The 22660-nt window shown below is 45.1% G+C and overlaps 1 protein-coding gene across 4 annotated transcripts in view; it reads left to right on the forward strand.

Annotated features, from left to right (window-relative positions):
- stau2 (staufen double-stranded RNA binding protein 2) overlaps positions 1–22660 on the forward strand; it is a 98221-nt gene that overhangs the window by 3535 nt on the left and 72026 nt on the right. For 3 of the 4 annotated variants that reach the window (XM_080855033.1, XM_080855035.1, XM_080855036.1), the window contains exons 1-6: positions 723–768; positions 2638–2851; positions 3685–3815; positions 4960–5119; positions 5285–5317; positions 6862–6997. In XM_080855033.1, coding sequence (XP_080711159.1) covers positions 2647–2851; positions 3685–3815; positions 4960–5119; positions 5285–5317; positions 6862–6997 — 665 coding nt within the window. In that variant the 5' untranslated portion in view covers positions 723–768; positions 2638–2646. Of the gene's footprint in view, positions 1–722; positions 769–2637; positions 2852–3684; positions 3816–4959; positions 5120–5284; positions 5318–6861; positions 6998–22660 lie in introns of those variants that run through there. The other variant, XM_080855034.1, reaches the window with a different exon arrangement.

Below are 22660 nucleotides of genomic sequence, written 5' to 3' on the forward strand. Positions count from 1 at the left end.
TTTCTATAGATTTTCATGGGAAAGAAAACTGAGGAAGACATTTAGAATGAAATGTAAGTACTTTATAATGCATGTTATAATGCATTTGGTGCTAAGTGTCTCAGGTAATCTAAGGTAGTTGACTCCCATTTGTCCTGTCAAAAACTAATTCTGTCATGCTGCTATGGTGTTATATAGCTCTATAATTTCTCTGTTTAGCCTGATCTTGAATTTCCCCCGTCAGTATAACTTTACATAAGGCATGAGAAGGTAATCATTCATTGGTAAAATGTATCTGTACAGAGATATTAAATTAGATACCAGAAAATAATTTACATTTAACTCGACATTGCTTTGATTGCAAATCAAGGGTTAATGCCATGCATGGAATAGGATTTGAAAAACAAGGTAGAAGGCAGAATTACATAGTTCTGCACAGCTGAGCATAGTGGTAACTAATGTAAACATACCGAGGACAACTAACCACTTGACCAGTTGCTCCTTTCAGGAAGCAGGACTGTACCATACGAACACGGGGAGTGGGTGCCAGTCATATCTTTGCTGTATTTAGAGCCAGACAAGCTAGCTCCGCCACAGTTTTTTAGTTTTTTAACCAAAATAAGCTGCTCGTTTGTGAACTGTCCATTTGTTTCACTGTTAGATTAAACTCCAGAGTTTGAAGTAATGCGCAAGAGAGATATTGATAATGTGGTCTGTCCCCAGTTCCATCAGTTCTCTTTAGTGTTTGCCAATGTTGGAGGTGTAGCAGGGGTCTGGCCCTGGACTAAGGTAAAAAATTACAATTAAATATAAGTTCCCCCAATGTAGATCAGAGTGCACGGTGGCCCATAACAAGTTCGGTATGTTTTAGTGTTGTCGACGTGATGTAGTAGTCCTGCGTGTTGCATCGAGAATCCATCTGATGTTTGAGATGCGAGGGGGCTGCTTTGCTAGCTAGCTTTAGCTAACTGTGCAGCCATGATGTCTGCACAGGCATTAGTGGAGTTGCACACCGGTGAACTGACACAGTAGCCAAGATTGTAAAAACAGCATGACAACATTATTCACGTAATGTCTTCCATACGTCATGCCACAATGCGTTTGCAAACATAAGCTCTCGTCTCTCCTGTGACAAATGTAAAGAGTCTACTCTGTCAATTTCGACGTGACAGTTAGCAAGCTAGCTAGCAGATCTAACTAGCTGTTTGTTTGTATGTATGGGCATTGCAAGATGCAACCAGCTCACTAAACGAATGACATCAGTTTGCTATTTTGCACAATGACTCCGTAATACCAGTACACGAGTCAGGATGCCTTGAATAAGTGCCAGCGTTGTTCCAGTGCAAATGTCATCCGAGGAGATGTCAGAAGAGAATGTCTCGCCATCAAAGCTAAACCAATTGTATAGGCTCAAGCAGCTAGAAATGGACAGTGACTGTGTTACACTAATATTTTGGTGACAGTCGTTTGAATCGAATACATAATGTATGTTTTAATAATTAAGGTAATGTTTGTATAGTTTGTAAAGGAAAACGAACATCAAAGGGCCTGATTATATCTGAATTCCTCAAGTCTTTAAACCCATGCCACTCTTAAATGTAGGTTCAATTATTTCAGTTCACAATCTGCTGTTGAGTAGGTGTTGACCCCCTTTAGATAACCTGATATTCCAGGGATCTGGATCAGTTGGTCTTTACTCAGTTTGAGTTTAAGATAAACAATATGAAACATCTCACCACAGTACCACAATCTGCTGTTCTCTAGGTGTGGTGTTTTAAGGGTATTTCTGAATAACTGGTGTGATCAGTCAGTTATATTTAACATGTCATTGTGAGTATGTACATTTCCTGTGTTAATGTCACCACATTATTTTGCCAAGCAAACTGTATTTTCTGGATGTCAGAATGAGTTCTGCATTGTAGGCTCTCTGAAATCTGGGTTAGAGATACCAATGAGGAAAACATGCGAGCATGGCCACACAAGGACACGCACCACTGGTCCCCTCTGTAAGGTTATTCACTCCCATGCCTAGCATCCGAGAGCAGGTCTGGTTGCCAGAGTGCGCCTGTGGCCTGTAACTGATGTGTCCTCCTGCCTGGCTGCACTCTCTCAGGGCAGGGTGAGCCTATTTGCCAGTTTAGCAGTAGCGATGACAGTCAGATCAAAGCTCCTCAGCATGGACTGGTGTTGTGTATGTCCAGCCCCCCAGTCTCTCCACAGACTGTTTTCTACCAGAGTGTCTACTAAAGAAAGAGAGATACTAATTCCACAGACACACAAAAATCATATGCTCGAAAGGAATAGGAATGTGTCTAGTAATGCCGTCAGTGTATATTGTTGTCCTGTTTTATTTGGGTTATATTCTTACATGTTGTCTATTGTGTCTACAATAGTCATATTATTGTAGTATATGCCTGGTGAATGTATAAATCAGTGTAATATGAGACATACCCAACTGAAGTGGATCACACTCTTTGTCACATGCAGGAAAAATAAAGTGCTCTGTGAAAAAAATCTTTCCTTTCAACCCAAAACGGATAATATTAAATTGAATATACAGCTGAACCAAACTGAGGTCTAACCTGAACCTTCAATGCTGTGTGTGTCTGTGTGTGTCTTTGTGTGTGCCTGTATGCATCTCTATGTGTGTGTGTTCAGATATAGAGCATGGCTCAAGTGAAAGTGCAGACTGCAGCCCCCTTGACTGGGCCTGGCCTGTCCCCCGTGGTGCCCATAGCGGCCATGCCCAGCACAGGAGCTCTGAGTCTGCAGCCGCCCCCCTCCATCAACGGCACAGTGCCAGCCCCGACGCCCGCCTGCCCCAGCCCAGCCGCTGGCTTTGTGGATTCTACTGTGTCGGCAAATCCACCAGGTAGCTGCTGCCCCCTCCGGCACCACAGCCCCCACCGGCACCACAGCCGTGTTGTCATGGCTGTGCTGTCTACCCACACAGTGACCAGTTTGTGTTGCATTATACATTTTTTCATTGATGAAAGTCATATATTACTGTTTTTATTTGTAAGCATCATTCAAGACATTCAGATATTTATGCTTGACAGTGTTGTGGTATTTGTATTGTAGTTGATAACAGTCTGTGGTCACTAATGTCATTGATGGGCAAGGAGCAACAAGCAAAGTCCGTTGCGCATGTACTAAAGCTGTGTGGTATGTGGGAGCATTGCACTGACCCAACCATGTTTGCGATCTTGCTCATGGTTTTAAATTAGTAAAATGGTTTTGCAAAGTTTTTTTAAATTAGCTCTATTCACACTTTGCTTTTTGCCCTATGCCCAATGAAATTAGGGCCCTAAGAGTACTTTTTTATTTGTAAACACTATTCTGGTCTTTCAGATACACTGTACTGTACTGTACAGTATGGTACAGTATGGACGTATACCACTCATAGACTCACCATCATCACCCAGACATGCACCACATACCACAGGCATAGTAGACATTAGAGGAGCTGTGTGGTGTTCAGAATAATGCCATCAAGAAGACCTTAGTGATAGATAGAACACCTTTTAGAGGTGAAATGGCTTGTATTTTTGCATTTGAAATGCTATTTGCCACAAAATAATTGGCAAATTTAGCACAGGGAGGTTATCCATCATCTTTCTCATTTTGTGATGTTTATGATGGTATCATTACCATTGAACATCGGTGTATAATAGTAACGTATTCCCTGCTCATTCGTGGTTCCAGGTCCTCCCCAGGATAACATGGCAAACCCCAAAGAGAAAACTCCTATGTGTCTGGTGAATGAGTTAGCCCGTTTCAACAGGATCCAACCACAGTACAAGCTCCTGAACGAGCGGGGCCCTGCACATGCCAAGGTATGCCGTCTGAGCCATCTGCCTTTCTGTTAAGTGCAGATGAGCACTTTCTCATTTAAATCAGGTTAGCCGTAGGGGGTTCCAGCAATTCAAACATGATTTTTTTTTCGCTTCCAAGAAGCCCTGGCTTGGGTGGAAATTCGACCTCGCTTGCGTGGTGCTTTGGATAAAAGCTCCTGGCAAATGAATAAATGTGCACTAAAATGTAAATATGTCAGTGGGTAGCAGACTGTTTCCTAAGAGAAGAGGGATTAATGGGTGAAGATTTAGGAAGTGATTATAGTTCAGAGTACATAAAACAGAAATGCTGTCTTTTTTTGTGAGATTGCGGATTGGGTTTTTAATCCAAAAGGCTTTTATGCGGTATGCAATATCAATTTAAGCCTCTGCCAGAGACTTCTATGAGAAGTGACCTGGGTCATAGAAATCATAATTTCTATTTTTTCTTCAGAGTTTAGGAAAATGATTTTAATAAAAGAAACAGACTCAAAAGGATGCATACAATGTTCCGTACAATGTGCTTCATTCACATCCAGTGTTAAGTGCAGAGTACCCTAGGACCCACAGCTCAGTCCATTATTATGGACCTCTTCATTTCAGACGCCAAAAATACAGTGTGTTCTTGTTTAAGTGTGTTCTGTTTGGGTGACACAATAACAGAGCAATGATTGCAATTCTCGTGGTAAAGGTGGGTGTCAGTGTGTTATGTTTGCATGCCCCTCTTCAGACACAGCAGGATGCAGGGAGAACTGCTGATTAATGTAGTAGTCAGTAGTAACAGTAGTCAGTGCTTTCAAGTTATTGTGAAGAGATCTGAATGGCAAGAATAACAAGGCATTTAAATGAACGCATATGCTTAGGGTTTGTTGAAGGATGCTTAGCGGTGCTCCATTTACTGTTGCTGTTCTAGAATCAGCCACAACTCTCTCCCTCGGTGTTCCTAACTTAATGCTCTCTTCTCTTCTCCTCTCCTCTCCTCTCCTTTACACTCCTCTTATCTCTTCTTTTCTCCTCTCATCCCCTCTCCTCTCCTCCCCTCTTCTCCTCTCTTCTCCTCTCCTCTCGTCATCTCTTCTTTTCTCCTCTCATCCCCTCTCCTCTCCTCTCCTTTCCTCTCCTCTCCTTTCCTCTCCTCCACCTGCAGATCTTCACTGTGCAGCTGACACTGGGGGAGCAGGTATGGGAGGCCGAGGGAACCAGCATCAAGAAGGCCCAGCACTGCACAGCCTCTAAATCCCTGATCGAGAGCACCCTGCCTCGGCCCCCGCCCCGCTCCCCCAAAATCGATACCGATAGTAACCCAGGTAAGCCCTTCACTCATTCAGTTTCCTTGGTTTTGGGTTTCTGGCTTTTATTTTTGGCTGTCTCAAGTAAGTAGTGTTCCCAAAACTAGGGAACAGTGTGCCTTTTGGTCAACATTGTATCACCTGACCCTCAGGGCACCTCTAATGTTTACTTTTCACCTGTAGAATCTGACCAAGGCGACCTTGTTGGAACCAGAGGTAGGTATCTGACCAGTGTGACAGATGAGCACACATGCCACAGCAAATACACTGTGATTTAAGCTCTTTGTGCCTGCATGCAGAGCTTTTCAGTGGTGTAGGGTGTGTAAGGGGAAGGGGGTATCTAAGAATCTGTATTTAGGTTGTTTTCTGATGTCCAAATGTGTTATTTAGTGGCTCATTTTCTATATACTGTTGACTTATACATGGGGATGAGGGGAGTCAGGTGGCAGGCCGCGTATTACCTGTCGTGTGTTGTTTAGATAAAGAAGGAATGCATTTACTGGAAGCGTTGTTCAGCAACCACCATGGTTACCATGGAGGAAGTGTTCATAATGATAGTCTCTCGGTCATTTAATGATGGTAGTTTTTAAAACACTTTTAGGAAAACCCAAACCCCTGGATAGCGGGATAAATTAAACCCCAAACCCCTGGATAGCGGGAGAAATGAAACTAAGCTGTTTCAGCCTTTCTCTACTACTTTTCATATATTGGAAACAGCTGACAGAATAATTGTTAACACTGTGGTGTAGTTTTAGTATGAGTGATGGCTACGCTGAATGACAGCCATGCTACTTGAAAAGCATTTAATAGCCTACACTTTAGTTTTCTACAGTGATTCTTGAGTTAAAGTCACAGTAATGATTAAAAATGAAGGATGGAAGCACGAAGATAGTGATTGTGGTGGAAACGTCTATTGAATAACATCTGGTCTAGTTTACGGTAGCAAACCAATGTTGGAAAACCACAACCCAAGTTTGAATTGGCATGGTATTCTTTACTGGAAGGGTCAGGGTGGGTCAAGCAATCAGAAGAGGTCTGATCATACAGAAGTCAGCATTGAGTATTGTGTTTTGGTTCTTAAAGAACCTGTGTTGTCTCTGTTGGCCCAATTTCGCTAACCTGTGTCTGGGGTTCCACTGAAACCATGGGAACCGCTAAGACAGCTGACAGGTTGAGAGCAGCAGACCCTCTTTAAGGAAAACCAGCTGAGTCATTATAAGTGTTCAAAGACGAGAAAGCAGGTGCTCCAGATTGCCTTTAATCATTGCTTAATGAGGCTGGAGAGTATGGTAGCTACGCATAAACCCTGTGGTCTGTGGGTAAAACACACATGCTTAATGGGCTAATGCTAACCAGTGCTTCCTGGCACAGGACAATTATTCACGTGTACATGATGTATGTACGTGTGGTGCCTTAGCAGATGCGTTCAACTACCTAAAGTAGCATAATGTGGTCCATACTGGTTTACAACGTTTTTATTAGCCTACCTCTTGAACACTAGTATATGCTTGGACAGAATCCAGCAAGATCCTGGATAGAACCGTGATAGGCCATCGTAGGGTAGATTGAAATGATGTGATCAAGTCAACAATGGTGCAAACTTGAGTTTTAGTTTTTACCTATGTAGTCTTGTAGTGCACAGAGAGTACATTTTCAGTGAATAGTATTTTCCATTAGTTTTGTAGGGTGTGAAGTGTGTTGCTGTGTGCCATATCAGTGTCAGGATGCTCTCCTGTGATTTAAAGTGTGGCGTCTCGCAGGCAGCATCACCCCCACTGTCGAGCTCAACGGCCTGGCCATGAAGAGAGGAGAGCCTGCCATCTACAGACCTCTGGACCCCAAGCCCATGCCCAACTACAGAGCCAACTACAACTTCAGAGGAATGTTCAACCAGAGGTGAGCCGGGCGACTTAAGATTCAGAACATAAAGACGAAGTCCTTGATTATATTTATCTATATCTATCTATCTATCTATCTATCTATCTATCTATCTATATCTATCTATATCTATCTATCTATCTATATCTATCTATATCTATCTATCTATCTATCTATCTATCTATCTATCTATCTATCTATCTATCTATCTATCTATCTATCTATCTAGCTATCTATCTATCTATCTATCTCTATCTATCTATCTCTATCTATTTATATATATATGAAAAATCACAAGCCCCTCTTTTAAAGGTACAGTCCTTATTTCTGGCGAAAGGTTTGAGCTCAACAGCCAATCAAATTTCACCCCTCCCCTCCCTGCACCTGAAGCAATGTGTTGATTGGCTTGAGTAGTGTATGGCTCTATCCAAGGGACTTTAATGGAGCCAGGGCTGTATACAAACCCCAGTGTGTCTGAGCACAAACACAGATCGACAGCAGAAGAACGTGAGGAGAATGATGCTGAATTCAACAAAAAGAACCCCTTAATAACAAATAATACTGGGTAATAATGTGTAACCAATTCGCAGTATTCTCTCAGAGGAAAAAAGTTGGTCACAGTTATTGCCTCAGGTTCTATTTACAAGCGAGTAAAAAATGAATAGTGAACCATTTACACCTTATCAGTGGGGTTGTGGGGGCAATCATGCCCTGTCAAAGAGAGTGTGTGTACTTTTTGGTGGGATGATGGAAGGGGTGTAAATGTTGTCTAACTGTCTCTGTGATGTTCCTGGAGACCCACAACACTGCAGGTTTTAGATGTCTTTCAAATACCTGAATGAACCTGTAAAGTGTCCAAAAGGTTTTTAATTTACTGAAACAGTTGTGTTGCCAAGTGTTCATGTTTGGTACATCAGCAAATTAGCCCTCCCTGAAACCTTAGAGGGTGTACGTGGTAAATCTAGCCACCAGCGTCTGTGGCTTTCAACCTTCTTACAAGAGCAGCTTCCTCCCAGGCCTGAGGTTTGAGGTTGAAGACCAGTGAGGGTCAATGTGGGTTCCCCCACAGGTACATCTCAGATAATGAATATCTAGGAGAGACTCAGTATCTGCAGTACTGCGGCTCAATGGGAGGATGCGGTCCGGCGAAGCCATTTGGGAATGCCTGTATGCTCTAACCTACAGTGCCTGGCACCTCTAGTGAGGTATCCTACCCAAGGACCAACCAGGCCTGACATTGATTAGCCTTTGAGATGGGAGCGCACTGGAGCAGAAAGTCCCCTCCAGTCCACACCTTAAGGTTCACTGCCTGTGGTGGTGCATTTGGGTTGCAGTGTTGGACTGCATCTCCCGAAAGCGTCATTGAGCACCCACTGTGCAGAGGGAGAGAGAAAGAGCGTTCAAAATGATAGTTTCTTTATCATTTAACATTGGTTATTGAAATTGGTTTATCGATACTTTCAGGAAACGGCACTCCTGGTTGTAAGGTCACTTCACGTCACACCTCTCCAGGACTTCAGCTTATCTGTCTGTTCCCCTTTTCTGCCCATCTTTAAAAAATCCTCTTTCATTTCCACTCGACGGGCACACTACTACTTGCCAAGGGCCCAGCAGTCCAGTCCAGAAGGAGTCTCCTGATTAATGCTCCCTCACCGTGGCTAGCGGAATGCTTTGGAGAGAGGTAATTTACCTTATTTAGCCGTAGAAGATAAGAAGCACCAGGTCGCGGAAACGGAGCGGAAAATGGGTCATCGTCTAGTGCCTGGCCCTGCCCTCCGCGAGCTTCACTGTCAGAGAGAAAATAAATGATGCCATGGGCCTCAAAGCATTCCTGTATTGCTGCCATAACTCATAACTAGGAGATGTAGGACAAAGCACCAATAACAAGCCATCACAGAGGCAGAAGTTTTTTAGGTCACTGCAAATATGTGTAGTTGTATTTGTACAGGATGTATATAAAGGTTCAACTATGAATTGAGGCCAGTAACCATAACCTTGTTAGTTAAGTAGCTTTCATCAGTGTTTTCTGTGCCGTTTTGGTGCGCTAATGGAGTCGCATGGAAATAGGAGAGTAACAAAGAGGTGGAAGCAGTTCCACTTGCAACCCCCAGAGGGCAGCAACGGCTTATTTAAACTCACTGAGTTGACTGAAAAGATTATTTTGGCCAATTGGCCATCTTGTGCAAGTTGACCGGAATTTATTTTCACAGCTATAATAAAGTATGTTGTATACTTCAGGTATCTGGTGACCAATTAGCCCTTCATATTAACACATTTTTCACTTTCTGTACTTGCATGATGCGGAGAAGACTGTATGAGGAAGTGTATGTTGCCTTTGCTACTTTGTGAAGATGTTGGTCATGTAGGTACCTGTAAAACTACACTTATAAATCACATAGTATGGTATCATTTAGCTCCTTTGGTGATATTGAACAGTCTGTAATCTTGGTGGCCTTTATAGCTTAAAGTGCTCGATATTTGAAAATGTACAAAGGTAAGGTGAGAAGAATCACAGGCATATGGCTAAGATCTCACAGGGGGTTGTGTCAGAGTCTGGACATGAGTGTTTTTCTTCTTTACGCCCCCCTTTTCCCTGTCACTCCAACCTGTCTGGCGCGTACTCTTTGAAACTCTAAGACAATGAGGAGCCAGGGTGAATTTGATCTTCTGTGGCATTGCATCATTCTGCTGCAGAGACTGCTGTAGCTCTGAAAAGGACAGAAGTGTGTGTGTGTGTGTGTGTGTGTTTGTCTGTTCTGTGTGTGTGTGTCAGTGTGTGTGTGTGTGTGTGTGCTAGTGTGCATATGTGTGTGCGTGTGTGCGCATATGTGTGTGCGTGTGTGTGTATTTGTACATATGTGTATCCCCCAGATGGTGTAGTAGTCTGCCTTAGCTTCTGAAAGGATAGAGAGTGTGTGTGTGTGTGTGTGTGTGTGTTTGTGTGTATGAGGGTTGTTCCAGAAATTGAGGGCTGTTAGAGAACACCGCCCCCCAGAGTCCCCCCCCCCCCCCCCCCCCCGCCCCCCAATCAAAGCTCTAATTCTGCGCGCTGACAGGCGGTGGTGAATTGAAGCATTAGTCGGCCCCACCTTATCAGTGCTTTTCACTTATTGACTGCAGAAAAAAAATATTAAGTGCTTTTCACTGGCTCCGTACTCGCTGGAGATAGATTAGAGTATTGAATGGGCCACAGGAATGAGTAATTGGTAACACTCTCGATCACATCTTTGTGTCATTTAAATGGTAGAGATGGAGGTATTGATCCCCATAACGTGTCCTGCCATTGATGAAAGGAACATCAGAGACCTCAATAGTCCTTTCATAATTTAGTATCTGCTAACCGCTTATGGATCATATGATTGAATGATGCGTCTGCACACATTCATCGAGTGCTCGCTTCTATCCCAAAACAACTTGCAAGTAAGGTGTAAATTGAATCAGTACTTGTGCCTTCTGCCAATGACACTTAAGTGTGTTTATCTCCTTGTTCTACCAGTTGAGCTACTGGACTGCTAATTTGTTTTCCTAATTAAGAAGTGTAAAATCAGAGGCGCAGTGCTTTGTGAAGCCGAACGTAGCCGGACGAGAAGAACACGTGTGAGGCGGAGGCAGATTCATAATTGGGTAGCGCAGCCGTACAAGCTCGTTAGTTTTAGCCGATCACCTCGGTGGGATTCCAGATGACTCACCAGGAGTTGCTCCTCTTTCTCTCTCTTCCTCCTAACCTCCCTCACGGGGACGCGCCTGAGTTCCGTTACACACAAAATTTGGATAGGCGTTTTTCTTTTTGTACTTTTTTTTTTCCGGGAGGAGGGCCTGGTCTTCCCTCCCTCATATGGGTATGGCAGTACCATTATGTCAGTCGTATGGCTTGCTCAGCTGAAACAATAATGAGGATAATTGCTGTGGTCGGTCTCCGGTGATATTTCCTGCTCTGATACCGGGCCTGCTCTGGCTTGGGTGGCCCTGGCTGGGCTGGGTTGGGCTTGCCGTTTTGGAAAGAGCGTGAGTCTCGGCGGAGCACAGTGCAGTGCTCCGAGCAGGTGCTTGAGCGCGGCAGAGGCTGTGGCCGCAGCAGCGTCTGGAAACGTGCGTCAACGCACAGATGCTATCTGCAGCCCAGGCTTATTTTCATTCAGATAAAGTGTAGCAGCAGAGATGCGGCCGCCGCTTAGAAACAAATTCTCTCCGCCGGCAACGCGGGCCGGCATGTTGTGGGTCTGTTCCTCCTACCGCCAGTGTTTGTTTAGGGCTGGTGGTCTTTCATCCTGTATTGATCCAACATGATTTATTGGCTTGTTTTTATCTAAATGAAATAAATGAATTCAAATGAGGTTCTCATGTCACACCTTTAATGGCTTTACTTCCTGGCGATGTCATGGGGACCTTTCTTTTTTGCGACTTGTTCTGTGGACTTAACCTACCAGCTCATGGCAGTCAGCCTCCCCATGACTTCATCATGAACGCCTCACTACATTGTTTTGAAATGAGGATGCTTTCAGATGTGGGAAATACAGTGGAAATACAGAAGGACTGCTCCTACTCGACACCCCCCCCCCACCCCCCCACCCCCCCCCCCCCCACACACACACACACAATGAAATAGTGAACACACACAGAAAAAACAGTGAGCACATACTGACGAATGCTGAATGATCACAGTTGGTCATCTCAGAATCGCAGTGCAAGTGAGCGAGCGGGAGGAAGGAACCATGCATGGGAATCAGACAAGCCCCATAGAGCAATGGAAGATGCTTCTACCTTTTTCCTTCCTGTTGGATTAAGTATATTATCATCTGCTGCGTAATAGTGCATCAGCACCATGACAGTGGGCGGAGATTTAAGCAATCTGGTGACTCCTGCTGCTTAATTCTTAAATAGAACAACCACTGTAATGCAATGTTCAATGATGGGAAGTTTGTCATAGATACAGAATTCTAGTCATAGATATTTGAGTAATCGCAGAATCATGGTCAACTGTAGTTCAATTCTGATTCTTTTCCCCTGTCCGTTCTTCTTTTTTAAACTCTGTTTCTGTTTGTGCTCTATTAAGGGCTGGTTGTGCTGTATTAGGGGGTTGTGGTTGAAGACGCATCCCCTCTCCATCACGTACATGTTATGCCTCCACCTTCCCTTATGTCTGTTCTTTTGCCATAGCGAGTGTTTCCGGTCTTGTGAGGGATCTGGTTGGATGGAGTGTTTCTATTCCCTGCGCCACACTCCACATCTGTTTACAAATGTTATGACTAGTGCTGTTGCCATTGTTCTCCTCTCCCATGGGTATGGTTGTTGTTATGGTTGTCATGGAGCCAGGGAGGAGAAGCCTCGTCTTGGGTGCACCTCCATGCTTTGTTGCCTGTCCTTGAGTGAGCACCGCAGTGTTAGCATGTGCTCCAGATTAGCCGAGGGCTTGCGTATGTGCATTTGAAATGTTTGTTTATGTGTTGGTGTGTGTGTCAGTGTCTTTCTGTGTGTGTGTGTGTCTGTGTTTGTCTGTTCTGTGCATGTGTTTGTATGTGTGTGTGTGTCAGTGTATCTGTTTGTGTGTGTGTGTCCACCTGATCCTTATACTGTCTGCGAGCATGTTCAGTACGCCCCTGGAGCAGGGCAGGAGAAGCCCATCTGTAGCGCCCAGTCACCCACACATCCCATCCCAGCCTGTCTGAGACGCCTTGAGCCACTAGCTTGAGAACATGCCCTTGGGCTGCACACATGTTGCCTTCCATCCTTGTCCTCCTCTTTCGAAATCCTGCTTTGTTTTAGCGTGGTGGAAGTGAGTTTATTTCAGTGTGTTGTCAGTAAGACCAGAGAACCTACGGGTCAAGAACACGATTCAATTCAATTCAATTCAAGTTTATTGTCACATCACTAACAGATGTAGCAGAGCATGAAAATCTTGGGTTCCGAACATCATCAGCAATGCAGTATCATTTTACCAAACACAGTACACATAAAGATCATCAAAGACATAACATCTAAAACACAATGGACAAAGTCACTGTTAGTTCAAGCACATAGTATGTTTTGGTTTATCCATTTTAGTGTTCTCTACGATGTGTTTTCCTTGGTGTAGATGCTGTTGTGGGGGTGTCAGAACTGCCCAATTTGTAACTGTGTAAAGTAACCAAAAAGAAGTAGCGTCAGACAGAAATACAGCTTGTTTACTCAACGCCGGGTCTGGTCTGTGAGGTTTCCCATCACATAAATTACTGTGGAGCTCGCCAGCAGAATTGTACAAACTGGAGATTGCCAGCAGAATTGTACAAACACTGTAGATCGGTGCTAGATTATCGAATGAGTCTCCCTTCCACAGCACGTTGCGGAATGGTGAACGGAATCCAGAACAAACAGAATGTACAGAAGGTTTATGTCGTGTCGAGAACTGTGTGCCTTTAATCATGGGGAGCGCTGCACAGTTTTCTCAAGACAAACACATTTTCCAATGTGAATCATTGTGTTGCGTCGCCATGTCATAATACAGCTTTCTTGTGTTTTTGTGTATCACTGGAGGATTGGTTCAGTGGGTTAGTGGTTGAAGCTGAAAGATGAGGGCTGGCAGGGGTAAGTACCAAAAAGGCCCTCAGGTAAGTATTATGGCTGACGTTAAGCAGAATGACAGTCCACAGTGCTCTAGACAAGGCCCTTAACCCTCATAACTGCTCTAGAGGCTCTCCACTCAAGTTAGTAGTCAGTGCCTGTCTGCACCCTATCCTCCTCTCTCCCTCACACCCAGGGTCTCACTGTGTTCAGCATTCTCTGCAGACTAGTGTTGGTCAATTTAGGGATAAAGTACAGAAATATCCTCCTCTGAGCCAGTTAGTAGAGGATTGAAAAGCCTTTTGCACCCGTGCCTCCCCCCCCATCCTCTTCTCTTTAGGGAAGGTCTCTTGTATCGCGCCCGCCAGGGTCAAATGGTTCCACTCTCCTCTTTCTCCTCCTACTCCTCTTTTTCCCACTCCTCACATCTGAAGGCCCAGCTGCTCTAGTCACCTCCCTCGCCTTGTGTTTGTCAGATGTGACTGCCAGGGGAGATCCGTTGTCAGTCAGTCAGTCAGTCATGCTGAGAGGAGCGTCACCATGCTGATGGCTTCCTGTAAGGAAACGAGTGGGTGTAGGAGTGGGAGGGTCAGTTTTTCTCGGAGTCGCTGTCCCTCCCTGTTTAACCAATGTGCCATGTGAAGCCTCCCACGGTGCTCCCTTGCCGGCTGCCACAGACCACTACTGCTCTACTAAAAACTCTGTTTAGCTCGGTGCTTGTGTGTTTGGCAGAAGCAGTGGGCTGTTTGTGTAAATAAAGCTGTTGTGTGATATGGATGTTGTGGCTGACGACGTTCATTAGGGGTCTAGCAGTTCAAACCACTTCTGCGATGTGTAGCCACAGTGCACACCAAGCCTTAAATTAGCTTAAAGTTGGCTAGGATTTGGCTCAAGTCTGGCGCAGACCCAGGAAGGCGCACTGCTGCGTCATAGCTCTGGAAGGTGTTTTCAGCAGTTCTGTGAAAGTGTTGATTGTGTGAAAGTCTTCAGTTGTGGTAAAAATATTTTGAAAAAAAAGAAATATATATTATAGCATGACACCGGTTAAGTACACAATTATTTGTTTGATAAGTAAATCCTCTTTATTGGTCAAAATCAGACTGTCAAAAAATCAGTTCTCATAAAATATAATTTATTATGAAATGATGATATAATGCAAAATGTGCTGCCATAGCTGTTCCAACCCATTCAGTGGACATTGTTGAAATGAGCTGTCAGCTAAACTGTTCTATGTAATTGAGTTGGAGGGATTTCAATGTGACCCCTCGCTTGCGTTCTGCCAAGTAATTTAGAAAGGCCACTTAGAGGGAGCAGTGCTAAGAATCATTCTCACATTGGGGGTTTGGACGGAGCTTCAGGCAGCGCCACATCTTTCAGTGTCAGTCTCATCTGCTGAATGATCAGACCGTAATGATCTCGATTCCAGTTAAACTCTTTGTAGTGTTACTGAAAGGAGTGTTGATTTGAGTAAGCATTTACAGCAACAGACTCCTTCGGCTCCGTAATATTTCTTCTTCTCCCCTTCAAAGATAAAGATGGGCAAAAAAAAAATGTGCTGATTAAAAGAAAAAGGCACAGAGGAGATTTTGCAACCTCGAGCGATCAAAAGGGAAACCATAACAAACTGTCAGAGGGGCCGAAGAATTTGGGTTTAATCAAGTGTGATTTATTTGACAGGCCACGGGCGAAGCACTCCGAATCAGTGATTTCCCAACTGACAGCATGGGAGCTTTCACTGGAGGCTCTTATTTTGGGATAGTTGTCCGGGATTCTTGTAGGCTGGGAGCCATTAAGCCCAGCTTCAGAGCTGGTACACCACACATCTGGTTTTCTGGCAGTGGACAGTCATCTTCGGTCTCATCTTGCAAAGACATGACAGATTGATGATCTAGGTCGTGAGCTACGCCAGTTTGACAGATTTGTTGATGTTTGGATGTTTTAATTATGCCACAGTCACGCAGTGACATCAACTCGTTATAAATAAATAAATAAATAAATAAAAATTATGACTGTTCTCTATGCATTCCAGAGTTTGAGACGCTCGAAAAGGAAGAAAATCTCTGTCAGTAACGACAACAGCGACAGCAGGCAACCAAACAAAGAAAAACCCACAACAACAAAAAAGAACACACACGCACACAAAATAAAACCAATATCCCACAAGGCCAGACGGTCCTTCTGCTGAGCCAGAGCGTAGGAAGGGTCAAGCAGAAAAGGTTCGATTGGAGAGGTGAGCTTCCCCCCCCCTGGGCCTGACTGTGGCGTTAATAAACTTCAGGCGTACTTCCTCTCCAAATGCTGCCTTCCCCAGGGGCTCTGCATGGGCCAGTGCCTCCCCCAGCCTCCCGCATACCCCCTGAGGCTCTGCCTTTTGTGCCCCTGGGTTGGGCAACGCAGAGCTGACTAGTCGTGTAAACATATACACACAAACACACAAACACACACACACTTGCTAACTCAGACACTCCCTCTCTCCTCACACACACTCACACCTGGTGAAAGCTACCAATTCACACACACACACACACACACACACACACACACACACACACACACACACACACACACACACACACACACACACACACACACAAGCTACAATACAATTACAATACCGCAAAGACCATCGTGCAGATAAAAGGCTAACACACCTTCTATCAGACACACATACAGGCACACACACACACACAGATTAAATTGGAAAAACAACCCCGGTCTATTTATCCCATTCGTCCTGACTCTTCTTTTTCTTTCTATTCCTCTCTATTCTTTCTTTCTCTCTCTCTCTCTCTCTCCTAACCCCCCCACCCAGACACACAAACACTCCCTGAGTGAGAGCTTCTTCAGAAATCCCAGGGATAACCACAGCTGTGTTACCGTAGGAGGCTTCATATCAGCCCCCGAGGCCATTCCCCTCTCTCTAGACACACACACTCACACACACACACACATTCCCATAAACTCGCATACTCACATGTAAACACACAAACATTCCCATATTCACACACACAAATGCATATCTACACACATATCGAGGTAGGCACTCTGACAATTTTATATTGTGATGAATCTAGAAGATGTCCATGATCTATTTTTCAAGTGAAGTGATTTTGAATGTCCTACTTATGTAGCCAATCTTTCCAAAAACATTTGATGGAATTAATCCAAGCTACATTGACAAACCCAACAGAATGATTGCCTACTAGAATGTGTACATTAAATTAAGATGTTAAGAACTGCATGAGATTGCATAGTATTGCATCAAATCGCACCAAATCGTTCCGTATTGTCGTATTGTCCCTGAATCGTATCATAGTCCACGTATCTAGATACGTAATGGATCAAAGGGAGAGATTGAAAATAAAGTTTAACTTGGGTTTCATTTTCCATTTTGAAAATTGTGTCTTTAATGTCATATTAAAATATTAGTCCTTCGTCTGGTTCGAGTCTAGATAGCCTATTCTTGACCCGTAATTGGGAAGAAAGATCGCAACTTAGATTGTGGATTGTGATAGTGTGTTAAAAAAGATTGTGTCGTCATTTTTTGGGCAGATCACCCATCCTTACTTACATACTTCTATCAGCTCACACTTACACACCTCCACACTCTCACTCAAACATACACAGGCATAATCTCCCAGCCCAGTGTTATCTATCCAGTTGTCAGGAGAGGACAGTCTGGGGGTCGCTACGGCAACTGGCTGCCTGCCCCAGCATCGCTTAGGCGGCCACAGCACCTGGTGCCGTATCATCGTCACCGTAGAGACCACTAACCCCATGGCAACTCTTCAGCGCTGTCAAGGTCTCCCTCAGAGTCCATGACTACATACTGCTGTCCACAGTCACAATAACTGACAGTTATGTGCTTTCTATGTGTTCCCTTATATTCGTTCAGTTGGTGTGTGTGTTCTTATGTTGTTATATGAGTGTTATTGTATTGGCATGCATGTTGATCTCTATGTTTGCTGTAGGTGTTTGTGGGTGTGTTAATGGATGTGTTTATGTGAGTTGTACCTCAGCAAGAGTGTCTTGGGTGGTATGTGATTTAGCATGTTTGTTTGTGTGTACTGTTATATTTGTATACTTTGGGGTTTCCTGACTGTGTTAAAGTTGTATCCCTGTGTCCTGGCGAATGAACAATTTAGTATGTTATTGTGTGTATGTGTGTAGAGTTGTACCTCATGTATCTTGGCTGGTGTGGGTGCATGTTTGATGATGTGTGTAGGTGTGTTTATGTGTGTTAGCTTTGCTTCGTGTGTGTGTGTGTGTGTGTGTGTGTGTGTGTGTGTGTGTGTGTGTTGGCTGAGGTCGGAACAGTAATGGGGGAGATGGATGAAAATCATCAGGAGCACAGCATGAAGAAGGGCACTCAGCAACAAAGAGAAGCAGAGGAATTAATAAGACAGAAAGAGGGGGGAGGGGTGAGGAGAGACAGCATATGTGGTGATGTGGTGGAGAGAGAGAAAGGTGGAGGGAGGGACGAGCGAAAGAGGGAGACTGTGTGTGTGTGTGTGTGTGTGTGTGTGTGTGTGTGTGTGTGTGTGTGATTGGTGGAGAAGAAAGCCCCTGGATGACTGCCTGGCCCACTCTGAAAGGGACTGTCCAGGTGACTGATCAACAAGGCCGACCCTGTCTCTGCTGGAGCCATACATATTAGCTGTGTTTACCAGTCTTTCTCTCTCTCTCTTTTTCTTGCTCTCTCTTTCTTTCTATCTATCGCTCTATCACTCTGTTTTCTCAGCCTATCTGTCTCCCAATCGCTCTCTCCAGTGCTCTTTCTCTCTCCCTCCATCTCACTCATCTTTATAGTTATTCCCCACCCTCTCTTCAAGTGCCACTTCTGTCAGCCATGTTTACAATTGCTCTCTCTCTCTTTTTCTCTCTCGCTCTCTCTCTCTTTCATTCTTTCTGTGTGTGTGTGTGTGTGTGTGTGACCTATTCTGTCAAATTGTTGTCTTTTTACTGTGTAACACAAAAAATGAATTGGTTTTATAAACACCCCCACTTACACCCCCCAAGTACAGCTTGTGTGTGTGTGTGTGTATGGTTTAAAATCTCTGTATCGGGCTGAGCGCACTTTAATATCTGGGCTGCAGAATTGTGTTTAGTTTGGCATTGTCTCTGTTCCCTCTTGCCAGTTGAGGTAGAGTGGTTTTAAATTGCCGCAGAGGGGGGTCTGTCTCAGGACAGGTATGACCCCGTCTACCCAGACCGTCAAATACCAGCTTTTCCTCCCCTTTCTGTCAGCTGCTATGACCTTGTCCAGTGTTTGTTTGTTTGTGATTGGCCATGGCAGTTATGTGACCAGGCTAGTTGAGATGTCATCAGAGATGAAGATATTGCTTTTGCTCCCCAGGAAAAGAGCCGGATGACGCACATGACTGTCAATCCATATTCCTCTTTTTTTATTGCTTTCTTGCCAAGTACATGACCATTTTTGTGATTGACAGAGTTGTCTTGGAGAGCATAGGAAAGTAAACTGGGGAGGGTTCATTGTGCATTGTGAAATCCTACTTTGAGAAAACTTTAGCGAGAGTTTTTTTGGGTGTTTCTTTGGTGTCTCTCTGGCTGTAAGGTCTGTTGTTCTGTTAGTCATGGAGTTATGGAGAACTCCTTTCAAGCTCTTGCCTCACAGAAAAAAATGTAGGCTTAATTCTTTTTAAACAACCTGTGATTGATTGGCCCCTAAGACTGTTCAAGATGGCTGCCGACTTGAGATCAGATCTGGCTCTGATCTGGGACTGGCCTACTCCTGAGGTCCTCTGATCTGGGACTGGCCTACTCCTGAGGTCCTTCTGAGGATCTGGTTTACTTTGCCCCAGGTGTCTTCTGTAGTTCCCCATCTCATGATGTAGCCTGACTCCAGTGTCAGTGATTGACAGCTCCAGGTCATCATTAATGGCCTTGTGAAATCTGGAGTGTTTCTCTAGCTCAACTGAACTGACACAAAGGTCATTGGTCTCACTCAGGAACAAACATTCTAATGAGAAACATACTATATCAACACTCTGTGTTGCTGTGACCGACAGCCCCTGCTATAAAACACAACAGCGAATGCTAATGTAACCTTGCTTTTGTGTCACAGTGATGACTGCTGGACAACACAGCCCCATGAGTAACTCGCAAAGAATGATCGCTGTGGTCAGAGAAACGAAAAAAAGACCTTAAGACACAGTGGGGAATTTTGGCTCATCCTGGCCACACCAAGGCTTAGTCTGCTCTCTCTCTCCCTCTCTCTCTTTCCCACTCTCTCGCTCGCGGTGCTGGACGCCGGTGACTCAGCCGGGCTCAAGTCACCAAGTCTCCCGGTGGGCGACTCTTCTGCTCGGTGTGGTGAATCAGTAGTCGCGCCCGCCCCATCAGGCTGCGCTGGGAGAGAGGGAGCCATTGAAGTTTGGGACTTCAAAGGCACTGGGATTGCTCATTCACAGCGAGCTATCTTTTGATTGAGTCATGGTGCATTTTTTTACCCTTTCTCTCCCTCCTCTCTCTCGTTTGCAAAAAGACACACCCACACCCACAAACAAACGCACACACGCACACCCACAAACAAACGCACACACGCACACACACACACACACACACACACACACACACACACACACACACACTCACATACACACACATACACACACACAGACACATATTTACAAGCAGGGGTGTCTATAATTTCTCTACTGAGGTGGGCCTCCCCCTCTTCCAGGTATCTTTAGTATGTGTTCCATTCTGTTTGTAATTTAGAACAGGGTTTGTGTGTGTGTGTGTGTGTGTGTGTGTGTGTGTGTGTGTGTGTGTGTGTGTGTGTGTGTGTGTGTGTGTGTGTGTGTGTGTGTGTGTGTGTGTGTGTGTGTGTGTGTGTGTGTGTGTGTGTGTGTGTGTGTGTGTGTGTGTGTGTGTGAGAGAGAAACAGACAGAGCTGGTGTTTGTTGAGTTACTTTGGGCTCCTGATTTTCTGTGTGTTTGTGTGTTCTTTCTTGTGTGTTGGCCTGTGTCAGATGGTGTGTGTTTTCTGTGTAGCCTGTTAGTTTGTGAAACTGTATGTTAATGATGTGATGCATATCTGTTTGTGTCCCTACGAGAATGTATGTGTGTGTGTGTGTGTGTGTGTGTGTTTGTGTGTGCTTGTGTCTGTGGTCTTTGTGTCTGTATGTGCGTGCAAGTGTGTGTATTTATTGGGCTTAAATGTACCACATATGTGTGTGGGTGTATGAAACCCCCCCCTCTCTTCTCACAGTCCTTAAAGCTGGTCTCCCACACACCACACACACACAAACACACACATACACTCATGCACCTGTAGGCAGACCGCTGCTGTGAGAGCAAACCCTCAGCGCTGCGTCCCTGGCCGTATCCCATGTTGCACTTGGCACTCCCCTCCAAGGCTTTGGCCACGCTTGACATGCGAGGGGCCAGGCCCCGCCCCCGGGGAGCGCCGGTCGTGGCGGTGGGCCGAGGGCGGGGGGAAAGCGCTGAGTCATCGCTGCCGTGGCCCAGAAGGCACTGCCCTGGCGGGCGCTGTTGATGCGGCCAGCAGACAGATGTGCTGAAGGTGTTCGTTTTATTGTGATAAAAAGCCAGACCCAAGACACAGACACACAGACACACAGACACACAGACACACAGACACACAGACACACAGACACACAGACACACAGACACACAGACACACAGACACACAGACACACAGACACAGAGCAAACGCTCCACACATCCACACCTCTCACACACACACACAGATACACAGACTTGCACTTAGACACCATACTTAGCATAGATGCTCTGTTACGCAAGCCTACCTATACCACACAGACTCTGAGCTTATTCACACTCAGAAAACGCAGCTGTACCACACACACACAAACCCACACACACGCTTGGACCCTCACACACTCCACTCAGATCCAGAACTTCAACATTAAACTACTCACACACTGTTGCACACAACTCTACAATCACACACACTCTTGTGCATGCACACAAATCGACACGCGCATACACCGCAAACACACACACACACACACACACACACACACACTCACACACACACTCACTCTCACACACACACACACACACACACACACACACACACACACACACACACACACACATACACACACACACCAAATCACTCCCCGACAGAGCAGTACAGCCTCTCCTGTGATGATGAGTGGACCTGGCCTGAATTTCCTCTGCTCTTTTGCACACTGCTCCCCTCCTTCCCTCGTCCAGAGGCCCTGTGGGCCGCATCATCACTATTGTGTTCTCCCATCCACACACACACACACACACACACACACACACACACACACACACACACACACACACACACACACACACACACACCACACCACATCTTCCTCCTCTTAGCCCTGTCAGGAGGCATTTAAGTCCAATTGATGTTATTGTGTTGCTCACAACAAGCCGTTATTTGGGCAGAGGAACAGCGCGCCGGGGCTGGGAGGGTCCCCCGAGCCGAGCCCAGATGATATATTTAGTCTCGCGCCGGCCAGTTGGTTCTGATTTGTTTGGTATTCTCTGTGCTGTGCCGCGAGTCATTGTGGAATTATTGTGATATAATTTTATTGGGCAAGAATGCGTCTCTGCCTCTCACTACGAGCCCGTGTAATTCAACTCTTTCTTCTTTCTGGGTGGTGATGATGATGATGAGTGCCCCCCCCTGCACTCACCCACATGGATCCAATTGGTATTGAATCTTGATATTGCGAGGCCCCATCAATGAGCATGATACTCCCCCCCCCCCCCCCCCCACACCACACACTTAATAGGTGAAACTAAATAGCTGTAGCATGTAGGAAATGCACTGATGTTGAGACTACGCCGAGGCCCCTTTTCATTAGTGCGCATTAGGCTGCAAAAACAAACATGCTCCACATGCTGTTAGTGATTGTTGTTCGCTACAACACAAACTGCTCTTCTTGAGCCGGCTCCAAAAGGATTTGTGTGCTTTGAGGTTTGAGATACCATCAAGCATTGCACACACATACACACACACCACACACAAATTCTCATAAACTTGCATACTCACGCACACACATAGACACACACACACACACACACACACACACAAAGACACAAACAGACAAAATCATGTTTCATGGTGTGCCTTACATCTCTCATGCAGTC

Source organism: Sprattus sprattus (assembly GCF_963457725.1).
Source record: "Sprattus sprattus genome assembly, chromosome: 17".
NCBI lineage: Eukaryota > Metazoa > Chordata > Actinopteri > Clupeiformes > Clupeidae > Sprattus > Sprattus sprattus.